The sequence below is a fragment of the Ictalurus furcatus genome, chromosome 15, assembly GCF_023375685.1.
Source record: "Ictalurus furcatus strain D&B chromosome 15, Billie_1.0, whole genome shotgun sequence".
Classification (NCBI taxonomy): domain Eukaryota; kingdom Metazoa; phylum Chordata; class Actinopteri; order Siluriformes; family Ictaluridae; genus Ictalurus; species Ictalurus furcatus.
Genome location: NC_071269.1, coordinates 3857989 through 3871419, shown reverse-complemented (window position 1 = coordinate 3871419; position 13431 = coordinate 3857989). Strand labels below are relative to the sequence as shown.

General features: G+C 39.0%; 1 protein-coding gene across 7 annotated transcripts in view; it reads left to right on the top strand.

The window, feature by feature from the left end:
• The first annotated feature begins 942 nt into the window (after positions 1-942).
• Positions 943-13431, top strand: part of hspg2 (heparan sulfate proteoglycan 2) — a 123381-nt gene continuing 110892 nt past the window's right edge. For all 7 annotated transcript variants that reach the window (XM_053644092.1, XM_053644090.1, XM_053644094.1 and 4 more), the window contains exon 1: positions 943-1595. In XM_053644092.1, coding sequence (XP_053500067.1) covers positions 1524-1595 — 72 coding nt within the window. In that variant the 5' untranslated portion in view covers positions 943-1523. The remainder of the gene's footprint in view (positions 1596-13431) is intronic.

Sequence of the window (13431 nt, the reverse complement as noted above, 5' to 3'; positions counted from 1 at the left end):
GTAATAGGATAACCGGTTAGTGTTAGTACTCACCAACAGTCTAAAATAGTACATAAGCGATTTGATATACACGGCTAGTTTGTTCAGCAGAGGTAGATGGATGGGGAAATCCGTCCAATTTTTATTGCTGAACTACCCTAGTGCAGTGTCAGGATAGTGAAAAGACTGAAATAATATGCACCCTAACCTTAAGTATATGTGGCTCGTCTGAATGTGACTCCCTCTAACATGTCGAAATATCGAAGACACAAAATCCGTCTTCGATATTGCTGATATTAATCTGTAAAATAGACGAATTAAACAATTTGAGTTTCTCTCACGACCCCATTTGTAAAACGAACTATGCAACCCTTAGTTTGCCCTGCTGGAAAAAAAAGAAGAAAAACAATAGAAACCATCAGAGAAATTCTAATGGTTTCCACTACAATTTCCATTACAAAGCATAGTTGTTACCCATTAAAACCATCAACAAATGTCAAAGGCGTTCTATTGGTCCTTAATGGTATCCACGACACATAACATGCCACTGATAGAAGGCAACAAATCACAAGTAGAGACCATTACAGTTTACATGAAAACCAATACATTTCCCATTATAACCATTAAAACCATTACATTTTCTACGAGGTGTTCTATTGTTTGTTTGTTTTTTCAGCAGGGTGGGAAAGCCCTGCTTTATTTACTGTAGTGCCTGCAGTATGTTTAATGAGCAGCAGAGGGCGCTAATACAATAACAAGGTTGAAGCCAGGAGCATAACTCAGTACAGCATTTCTGTGTTTAAATCTGTGCTTTTCAATGCACAAATATTAGCTTTAATGCATGGTTTTAATTAAAAAAAATCAACAAAACAGTATTTTCTTCCATAGTATCAATTAAAAGATTCAAAAAGTACTTTTTTTTTTTTTTTTTTAGAAAGTTTAAGGCCGATTTAACATTGCCAGATTTAGCATAAACCCCATTTTTCGATGTTTCGTCAAAAGTCCTCCTCTCATTGGTCAAGCAAAAATGATGTTTGGGATCTGATATAATATTGAATTTATTATTATTCCCTATTTATAACTTTTTACTGTTTACAATTCATTCAATTATACCGTTTGGGAATGCTTTTGGAACTCGGCTTTAAAATGCAAACATATCTGGCAACCCAGTCCACTGTTGTTTGTTTTTTCTGTAGCTGTAGGTGGCGTTTCTTCGTTGTATGATCGGATGCGTGCTTTTCTCTCCGTTTCTGTTTTTACATCAGACAGCGTCGGACTCCGAGTACGCACAACTTTTTCGGGTCCGCAGAATAAAACAGGAAGCAGATAAAAGCTGAAACGGATATCGCAATCCTGACCAGTTTTGGGAGCAACACTCGTCGCGCGCACATACATACATACACACGCACACACACAAACGCACGCACGCGCACGGCTCCGTTCGGTAAATGAGTGTGGCACGGAGACACAGCACCGCTTTTCCACTCGAGTGACTCAGAAACTTGAGACTTTCTCAGTCCGTGGGCCGCCTGGAAAAAAAAAAGATGGGGACGCGGACAGGAGTGCGAAAGTTTTCTGTTTTGATCATCTCCCTACTCGGGGCGCATCTCATTAACGTAAGTGAACTACTGTGCATGACTTCATGCGCTGCTTTCATTCACACACCTTGTGTGTATTGTACGTGCATGACCTCTCCTTGAAGTAGGGTTATCTAAAAGTGACGTTATTTCTGAAGAAAGTGCATGCACAAAACGTTTGAATTAATGATCTTTGCATGTCTTTAGCTGGTGCATTCTCAGGAAAGCATACCTTAAATACACAAAGATGCACCCTTCATAGGTGGTACCACCCAAGAGGCCGTGAGCGGTCCCCCTTTTTGCTGATTGATCGAGTAGAGTAGTACATGGTTGAAGGGAACACTGATTTTACACTGCTTATTGTGTAGAGGAATCTCGCCTGCTGGAGTGGATCTTCTCCTGATCTAATCTTGTCCACGGGAACCGGCTATTCATAGATGTGGTGCATGCCTGTAAACGTTCTCAGCTTTATTTCCATGCGCTTGTCTCAAGTCTCACGGCGAACACCTTGAGTGCTGATCGTCAACTTTTCCTTTTACACTCTACGCCGAAAGAGTCACACGGTTTAACAGGAATGAAAACGGACCTAACATACGGCCTTGATGCACTCCGCTTCGTCACGTGTTATTTAGTAACGTAAACCTTGTGTAACTTAGTAGGGCTGGGCGATCTATCGATATAATGTTGATATCGTGGTAAATGATTACGTGATGCACTTTTCTGAGATATCGTTGGTATGGTGATGTTTTTTTTTTTTTTTTTAAAGTATCGTCAAAGTCAGTTGAACCGTTTAATTGTGTTTATTTTACTACTGTTTTGTACAGACAGTTTGTTAGGTTAATGATATATCGTGATGCACGTCGTGTATCTTAGAAATGTCCTCAAGTATCGTGATATGATATTTTTGTCATATTAGCCAACCCTATCGCGTGGCTACTTTTGGCCCCATCCGCCAACATCATCGCTTTAGAATTTATAGTAACACAGTTGTACCGTTTTTGAAAGAAATCGGAACAGGAAGGAATCATGTACCATAGCGCTTTGGCAGACATGCCAATTTTGATTTATTAAAAAACAACATATCTTACTTTTCATTGCATTTACAGGTTAACATTTTGTATGTCATTTATTGTTGTCCAAGAAACAAGTTCGTTCCAGTTATCACTTGATGTTGCAGCAGCTATAATTAAGACAAAAAAAGCTGCTTTTTTTCCCTCAGTGTCAGAAAACTTCCTATTACGGATTTACTTCGGACTGTCCTGCTGAAAAACAAACAAACAATAGAGGCCATCACAGAAATCCTAATGGTTTCCACTACAAACGATCTGCTGTTAACCATTAAAACCATTAACAAATGGTTTCCATTATGTAGTAGGACATATTAAGGACCTGGATCCTAGACATAACATTCCACCAATAGAATGCAACAAATTACCATTAGAGACCCTCAAGGACCATTACAGTTTCCATTAAAACCAATACAATTCTTATTATAACCATTTAAACCATTTCAAATTCTATGAGGGTTTTTTTTTTGTTGTTTGTTTGTTTTTCAGCAGGATGGTACAAAGGCCTTGACACTGGAGACTCATTCCGTAAATGCTAAATAGACCTTTCCTTACAGAAAACTGCGTCATAATCATAATTATGCATTTTTAATCCGTTTATTGTTGGTCTTAAATGATAACCTGTTAAAATGGGTCATTTTGACCCAAACCGATCATACATACCGAAACGTGTAATGTATGTACCTAGACTATATAAAAATGATGGTACATTATATTTTGGTTTTGTGATGGTTGTTGATATCTCTGTGGAGTAAATGGAATCTCATTGGGTTAAATGAAGGGGCTGAGACGATGCTGGTAACACTGATCTATGATCTCTTATATTTGACACAGTTATTCTGTGGTGTAATAAAACTTCTTGAATTGACTCAAAAAGTCATTGGTCTTAGATCGACAAGCTCAAAGATTATCTGTCCAGGCTATTCATGTTGTCTTTTGGGGTTTTTTTTTATTCATAGTTGCCTGACAAATAGGCTCGGAAAAAATATTTCTTATTAACTTTAGCAAAACAGAGAAATTCATTTGTTACATTTAAACATAATCCGTTAAAAGGTGGTGTAATGCACTGTTTATGTCCATGTTATGTTTTATGCCCAACATGACCTCCGTCAGCATCAGACAGAGGCGTAATCGTCTCCGCAGGCGAATTTTGCTTACAGGACTCAAAGTGAACATAGAAAATTGTGGGTGTGGATGTAAACAATTAAGCAGTATAGTGCCCCACAAAGGCAAAGCGTAGTAATTACACCTTGATTTAGTGTATATTTTGTAATTACTGAACTTTTTTACGTTCCCTTTTTGTGTTTCTGAGCAAATTTGATCTAGCATCCAGCACATGGTAGCTCCTCTAAGTAAGCAATGCTGCGACTGTCGAGTGCATGAACTGGGCAACAGTCCACACGTTTTTTCGGATGAATAAGTGCATCATCCGGGTACTTGAAGTGCACCTCTTCTTGTTGCAATTTTCAATGTGAACACATTACTCACTCTATTTATACTACAAAATGACCTACGTTTGTGCAGAAGTATGCTATTTGGGATGCACCTAATAACTGCAGCACAAGGACCAAACCTTGCAGCTTATAGCCAAAATGTTGGCCATTTTTTGTTGATGTAAATGCAGTCTATGTTTCTTTTAGTCTGTATTATATCGCTCAACTAGCTCACCATTTTATTACATTATATTAGCTACCACTATTTAGCCTAGTCAGTTAGGATTGCGGGCAACTGCATCTTGGGACTGGGCAGTACACTGGTGCGTTCACTCGCTAACTGGACTAATGAATAATTCTACATACAACTATCTTTATCAGCACTCGGATACCGCTATCATTCTGTCATGTCTAGACAGAGGAGTGATCTGAGGCAAGAATGTGCCCTAACTGCACAAAAAAAAGAAATTGGCTCTGGATTGTGGTGTTCAGTGAAGAACAATAGGGGCAGGCATTGTGTTATAATTGAATGAAAGTCTTAATATGAAGTTAAAAATACTGTATGTCGTATGAGTTATGCCTCAAGACCACCAGATATCTTGGAAATTTTGGGTAATGGAAAGTCTTGGTAGTGCTGGTAGTCTTTTAGCACGTCTTTAGTGTTACTGCCCCGTCCCAGAATGCTATTGTCCACACAATGACCCTATAATTGCATTATTCAGAACTAGGCACATCCGTTTTTTCCCATTGTAGCTCAACTTTACTACTTATTAGACGCCTCGTTGGATTCAATTGAGCTAGTTTCTAGATGCTACCCGGGCTATGCGTTTGGAATTTCAGGGTCGTAAGTATCAATCAGCTCTGACAAAACAGCAATAAAAGCTTTTTATTATCTTTTGGTTTACTAGCACCGCTAAGTGTCCCCTGCCTCTGTGTTAGCAATCGGTTGGTAATTGCTACTGGATTCTTCGCTCTGCTTTTCCGGACCAATGATTTCTCTGCGGTGGAGCTGTAAGTAGATCCTGATGGTGAGAGATGTTAAAACGGGACGAATAAGCGAAGAAGATAAACATGCTGAACTTAAACTGATGATAAATTGTTTCTCTATTATACGCGCACACATATCGAGACAGATAAATTTAGATGAGGCTCCTTTTTTTTTTTTTTGTGACTCATTCCTTAATGATTTCCTTTGATATGGTTTAATATATAGCCATTAAAATAGTGGCGTGCAAGTAAACATTCTTGAATTTGCTTGCTGTTCCACTTTGTGATTTAGTAAAGTAACTTGAGCTATGAAATGTTTAGCCTTTAACTTTATGCTTAGCCTGCTTATGAGGCAAAGGCTTATGGGTTGTGTACTCTGAGCAAGGTTCATTTGATGGAAGTGGTTCATGTGGACGCAACACTCACGCAAAGATCAATCCTTTAATGCCTCAGATCAGCAGTTTATTAGTTTATTGGCTGGTTGTTGAATGGTTGTAATGCGTACGTGTGTACTCTGTTTAATCTGTATTTAGATTTAACCCGAAAGTGGGCGTGGCGATGGTCTCTCTCACATCATACTATATTTAAACAATTCACAATTGCATGAAGCTGATTGGCCAGTGGGTCCTGGACTAAAGTTTAGAAACTCACGTTTTAATGCATAACCTTAGGGGTCTTGTGTGTGCTTATAGAACCTGAAAATGTCTGAATAGGTGGTAGATATTGGGTGCAAGAACTCAAAAGTGAACCTGGCTTATTTTATTCCAACCTGAACTGCACTACTAAGTACAGTGAGTTGGAGGACCGTCCTGCGCATTGGCACTTTCATATTTGGCAAATATCAGTCTGTTTACCGAGATTGACTTGGAGCTAAATTTATACTTTTGCTTTATTTGTGGTTTGGTTTGGTTTAGTTTGGTTCACAGTGCACAGGCAATTAAATTAACCTAAAAGGATGTTCAAAAAGCACATATAGGTGTGATGGAGCGGTGTCCACAATCTTTTGGGCATATAGTGTATGATGACTGAGAAAATGTAAGCAAACCTTTACCAAGTGCGCATAGAAATCTCAAAAATCACCCAAGCTGGAAGAACATGGAGCTGACACTATATAATTACTGTCGTGTGAATAAATAAATACACCCCTTGGAAATTGTTGGCTTTATTGACATATTTGGAAAAGCAGACATTTGATCATCTTTGAAACAGTGCCTATTAATAAAGTTGATATACTTGAACAAAACCACAAAGAAAAATAGCTTTTTCTATCATTTACTCTACAGAAATATCAGTAGATGTGGGATTCTTCTGTGGAAAAAGTAAGTACACCCTTGGCCTCAGAAGCTAGTATTGCCCCCTTTAGCAGAAATAACTTCTTGTAGGCGTTTTGCATAATTGTTCACCAGTCTCTGACTTCAGCTTGTTGGAATTTTTGACCACTCTTCCATGCAATATTCTTTCAGTTGCAAGATGTTTGAGGGTTTTCTTGCATGTACTGTCAAATCCCCCTACAACATTTCAATGGGATTCAAGTCCGGGCTTTGACTAGGCCATTCCATAACCCACCATTTCTTGGTGGATATACTAGTGTGCTTTGTATCATTATCCTGCTGAAAGGTCATATGATGCAGAATTCATAGTTGAATCAATGAATGCAAGCTGTCCAGTCCCTGAGGCAGCAAATCAACCCCAAACTATAACATTTCCACCACCGTGCTTCACAGATGGTATGAGGTGCTTCTCCTGAAAAGCTGTCTTTGGTCTGTGCCAAACATGTCTGCTGTTACTGTGGCCAAACAACTCTATCTTTGATTCATATTTCCAGAGCATGTTATTCCAACTGTACTCTTGCAAAGGCTTTTTCCTGGCACGCCTCCCATGCAGGCCAAATTTGTGCAATCTCTTTCTGATTGTAGAAGCATCCTGTGATGAAATTTTGGGGTTCTCGGAGACTTCTTTTTGCATCAGACGGTCTGCTCTTGGGCTGAATTCGCTGGGATGGTCAGTCCTGAACAAATTGACAGTCGTTTGAAATCTGCGCCCTTTGTAGATGATTTTCCTTACAGTGGAAGGATGTATTTCAAATCAATTGGAGGTCTTTTTAAATCCCTTGTCAGACTAATAGACATCCACAACGTTTTTTCTGAAGGCCTTACAGAACTCTTTAGAGCTTGCAATGATGACACAAGAAACCTCAATAGCATTGGGAACACCAGACACTAGATATGAGAGGGATATAAATAAGACCGGTTCCACCTGCACTCCCCTAAGCAGGTTCTAATCACTGGCACCCGATCTTAAACACCTGATTCTAATTTTAAAGTTGTGATAAACGTAGGGGTGTACGTACTTTCTCCATGTGACTGATCTGTTTTTTTGTTGTTGTTGTTGTTGTTGTTACTTTAAATTTTGAAAATGACTACAAAATGTCAATTGTGTCATTTGATAGAGTATCAATTAATAGGCACGGTTTCAAAGAGGATCAAATGTTTGGTCGTCCAAATATGAAAAAAACCCAAAAACATGGGGTGTACTTATTTTTTCACATGACTTTATATAAACAACTAGATTAAAACAACTGGTGTGTCACATCCACATTGCTACAGCTCTGTCTTTTTGTTTTGTTTGTGTACAAAAAAATGTGTAGACCACGACTAATTCAGTTTACTCTCTCTCCCAGAGTATAGTGCTGCAAGTCCTCGCTGACTACATTGGTGGAATGCTGCTTAGGTGGCCCGCTTGACCTGGTTTCCTGCACCCGTATCTAGCTTAGTTCCAGGATGTTGTGTCGGATCGTTTTCCGTCTTACGACGCATTCAATGACCTCTTTTAGGGTGCCCACATTTTTAAAGTCTTGCGTAATGTCAGGATATAGATCCACCATCCTGGATACCTCGGCTAGCCACGTGATCCTCAACATGCACAATGCTTTGGTGTTCAGCGTAGTGTGGAGGTTGGGAAGTTAGGACTTCTTCCAGAGCGTGTACGTTTTAAATCTGCTTTGCGTGCTGCCTGTCAACTTTGTGTGGTTTATGGTTTCATGCTCAGGCCAAACAGTTGGGGATTAGAAGCTTCTAATCATGACAGCTGAAAAAGAAAAGAGCCTGTATACTTTACAGGCTCGCAGGCTTGAAACGCATTCCCAGCTCCATCCCGGGGTGTCCCAACAGCATTCTCACCATATCCGCTCAGGCCTTATCTCTGTGTTTCCTTGCATTTAGCACATGCTTGCACTGAGAAGTTATTGACAGTAAGAATAATCCATTAATTTGGTGGAAAACACAAGAAGTGTCACCGTGAAAGTTTCAGCAAGTAAGATTACGTCCATACTTCGTCGTTTAGTGTTTTGAAACCAAGGGATAATGGAGATTGTAGTTTTCCTGCGTATCCGGGAAGTCGAAAAAACATACTTTTTGTTTTGTTGAGTATGACTGTGTTATACAGAATGATAAATGTGCCGAATTTGAAAGTTATGAATTATGCCGTTGTTTGAATTTTCAAGGGAACTTGAAATCAAATTTAAGGTTTGTAAACTTAATTGGGTGTAAAAAAAAAAAACTCAACAAAACCTTAAATTCAGTTCCTGGTGAATCTTTGTCTGAAATTCAGTGCTTCAAATTCAAACACAAATTAATTCAATGACTACGTTTACATGGACAGCAGTAATGTAATTATTGAGCTTACTCTGAGTAAGATAATAATGTGATTTAAGTTGTTTACATGAGTCGCTTTTAGAATACTACTTTCATGTACCCGTTTTACATGTTATAGAACATAATTAGATTAACAGCGCACGTCATTACGTCACCGTGCCACGCCGTCCGACGTCCCTCCAGTATTTCATGTATCGACATACGGTTCGTCTTTGTTATGGTACCGTATACAGTTTTGGGTGTTTTTATGAAAAATTTACGAACGCTTCAAGTGCGGTTAATTGTTTGTCATGCTGTACGTACAAATAGACGATTGAATTATAGATAGATAGATGATTGAAGCCCTAGTATGCGTCCCAAACCGCGTACTTACCTTCTATAGAGTAGCGGAGATACATGTATTTCACCTACTATAAGCCTATAGTAGGTAAGTAAGCGGATCACGCAGCCATGATCTCTTGTTTGCCGCAAAATGCGGTGAAAACTCTCACGCGACGTTAATAGTGTGATTAAGGTGTGTACATGTCTGTAATACAGCTCGATAATGTGACTAAAACAGGAAGACTCCACATGTCTTAATTTGTGTTTTGTGTTTACTTCGAGTACGACTTTAATCGGCTTAAGGTAAATAAAAATTGCTGTTTACATGGTAGCTTCTTAATCAGAGTATTGTCTTAATCCGGTTAATATCGGATTATTGTTGTCCATGTAAACGTACTGACTGAATTTCAATTACTCCGAATCTCCACCTGATTTATTATAATTCAGTCCCTCCAGGATTTTGCGTTTTTTTTTTTTGTTTTTTTTTTTGCGATCACAGAAAGTAACACGAAATCAAGGAAACTCCGCAGTATTCTCAGGCGTTTGCAGTTTTTAAAAATGGCCGCAGATTTGGGCCAAGACGTGTCGTTACGTCATCACAAGGCACGTTCAGTCAAAGCCGTCTTCGATTCACGTTCGTCGAACACGAGTTCAGCTAAAAGGCCTATTTTACCAACAAACATCACTGCGAAAGACCGCTGCAATTTCGCCAATTCAAGTAGTTTTCCGCCAAAGAAGCACGAAAAAAACCCTCAAACGGCATCGCAAATTTTGAACAAAGACGCCGCAAAACCAAGCATTTTTGGCTGCAACAATCCAGGAAAAACTCTGAAATCCTGTTCGGACTGCGTAAAATTCAACCCACGATCAAGCAGTTTCATTTAGATGTAGTTCAACTACAATTACACATTCAAATAAAGGCATAAACGTTCTCATTTGTACATTTTTAGTTTAGATTGTAGTGCTACTTTTCCATTCCGTACTGCTATATACAGTAACTTATTGTTTCATTGTTGTTTGTTTTAGCATATTGAAGGTCATTTAATTTCATGTGACTCAAACAACAAAATAAAAAAAAAAGATTTGTTCAAGATTGACTTGATTCATAATTGATACCGTTGGCGTCCCAGTCATTTCTATGTCATCGACACTCCGCCCCATTGGATGACTTTGAGGTCAATTTTTAGAAGCAGTACCAAATGCTTAAACTCTTTACTATTTATGTAAATCATCCATATTGTGCAAGTCTAATGTGAAGCAATGTACTGCACATAATGTAATAGTATATACATCTGAACAGGAGTTTTACACAATGACAAACCCCATGGTGGGAGATTGTGTTCGTCGTCATTGATTAGAGCGAATCCAGACATTTTTGTTTGCGCTCGCTCCACTCGAACCGTAGACGAACGAGTGACCGAATGTCTGCCTTGAAGCGCCTCCATTGTTGAAAGTGAGTGAGTCATTTTTGAGTGAAGTAGATGTACTTTAAACCCGGGTGAGCCACACAGTGCTGGAATGAGAACAAACCTTACTATCGCTTAGTAAGGAGTACAACTCGATTGGGTGTGCTGATGGGTTGATGTGATGTGGCCCAATCAGAAGCAGAGTTACCTTTACCGTCCCAAAGTGGATTATTTTATATATTATCACAGCACAAGCAGGTCATGTTATCACTTATATTGTAACAGCTATACATTCACTCACCAGTTACTCTTTTTTTTTTTTTCTCGCTTTTGAAAAGTACTGACACTGGAGACTCCTTCCATAATGTTGAACGAACACCTCCTTACGCAAAACTTCACCGTAGCAGCAGTCATAGGTTCTACTTTCTTAAATAGAAACATCTTTAAAATGAGTTTATTATTATTAGGCTTTGATTATGTGGAGCTTCTGACCAATCAGAATTTGCCATTTTTTATCAGTATGTTTATAAAAAAAAAAAAAAAAAAAAAAAAGGAAAACAAATACTTTCATTAGCATTATTACAGTATTAACACAACATTGTGTTGCTGTGGTGGAAGTTGTACTGTAAGGTTTATAGCCCATCTTTGCTGATTGGCTCATTTTAGACCTTTCGTTATTTTCAGTCCTCAGTGCTTGCGCTCGTACCAGACATTGGAGGAGAGTGCTGTAGGATTTTAGGAAAAAAAGGACACTAGTGCTAAATGGCAGCACACTGTATGTGTAAAAGGCGTGGCCCAAAGCAAACATGCCAGGACACATGGGAAGCTGACGGATCTGCATTAGTTTGTCATACATCGAGGGTGAGGTCAGTGAGATGATCAACTTCAGACCCCACAGCTTGTGAGAATATTCACATACCACAATCATCATTAAAAAAAAATTTTGTAGCCAAACTATTTGTCCAAGGCTGGGATCTCGCATCCCTGTTTTTTGTGATCAAATCAGCCTGTGGCTAATCTGTGATGCATCGTTGTGGGATTCGGAGCCTTTCATCTGTGTGCAGTTCTCCGAGTTATGGGACAGACCGCAAACACAGCTGCATCTCAGCTGGTACGCCGCTTCTTGCAAGTGTGGACACGAGTTGGTGCAAACTCTCAGCACTGCCTGATGCGAAAGAAGACCTCACACCATTGTTTCTCCTCCAACACACACACACACACACACACACACACATACTACAACACCCCCTGCAGCAATGCCATGACCCACCTGCTGCCAAACCCCATTATGTCACGCTGATCCATTCTGCCATGGCGTCAGATCACATAGTAAAGATCTTGGTGTGTGGCTGGCCACAGCCACCCAAGACTTAATTATGAGTGACTACTAAATCTAAGCGTGATATAACGCGAACCTACAATATGTCTGACGTTGGCGAAAAGAAGCCGTCCAAAGAAGAAGATTCCAGTGTTTCTCTGTCTATTGAAATGCGAAGCCACTGAACTTCAGACCTTTTCAAATATTTTTAGTTGTCTGTGTCTTGCGAAACGATTGATCTTTCACGAGACTTGTATTGACGTGACGTCTTCTCACTAATTCAGGTATTGTCATGCGAAACATGTCCCGAACCTTTGAATGCACACAAGGTCTTTTTAGGGTGTCCACGGGTCCTTCAAATGTCTTAATGTAAAAATAAAGCCTTAATTAGCATTAAAATATCTTAAATCCACATTTCAAAGGTCTTAAAAATGCAACCCGACCGACACTGTAAAGATTTAGATTTAATATTTCACTCGTTGGTGTTAGAGATGGGAAATCCGTGTGACTGTGTGCGGCTCATCTGTGTGTTCGAGCGGCTCGGTTCACAGGAAACTTCATCTCTGCCTGTGCTGCGAGTTTGAGTCATTTAGACACGACACGTGCCAGGTTCACTTTGGGTTTACGTTAGAGTAATCGCAAACATTTTTGTGGGCAGAGGTTTACAGCATTTCACCTGATTGGTAATGAGAAGTGAGTTAAAAAAAACTGTTGCCAAAACAGTAAATGGAGGTCTTCCTCCAAAATAAAAGCCACGAGGTTTAACTCATAAAAGTGAATTAAGTCAGAAATATATTACTATTGTTATATTACTGTTTGTAGCCTCAAATCAAATGTATTATTATTATTATTATTATTTAGTGCAATAGTAATATTACAAAATAGCAAAGGTTTTTATTCTCCTCTTCTTTACAAAAATGTATGTATTGTATTGTGTAATGTAGGTAAACACTGCTGGGAGGGGGTTTCTAATCCAGCTGCTGAGGGAGGGATGGTAAATTTGACATCTTTTTCTCTTCTGACTTCCGTAATCCATCTCTCTATAGTTTTTTTTTTTTTTTTTTTTTTTTTTTCCCTCTCTTGGAAAGGAAATGTGGGATTTTTATTTTCTTTCACTGTTGGAGTAAATGCTAATGCAAAAATGATATTAGCTCTGGTCTGCTTTATCCCTCTATAGAAGTTTACCCGGCTATGGTTGACTAAAACCCAGAAATGGATGTTTATGCATGAACACAATCCGTCATAGCCGATGTATCGTGTAGCGTGATTGAAGTGACGTGCAGGAATGTTTTTGGAAATGTCATTGAATGGCTTCGCAATAATGAGAGCTCAGACCTAAAGCTGAAGATGTAAAACTCTAGAATAAAACTTTTCTAGTCCAAACTAGTTAGTTCCTGCTATCACTTGCGTTGATTTATTTTTCTAATTGAACTTTTTCACAGACGTTCCACAACTTTTAATGTAACTATAAACAGATTTTTATTTTTTTTTGTTTACAAACACAAAACAATTGTAATCATAGGCGCTTTACTGTGGTTTAAGCCGAATAAAACACTTTGGGATGCGCTGTTATCACTTACGTTATAGCAGCTATCCACAGTTAATCTCGTTGAAGACAAAAGGAAAGAAATGCGGTCTGTCGTGTTACCGAGAAACCAGCAAGTGCGAAATCCTTCTTCCCCGTGTTGGA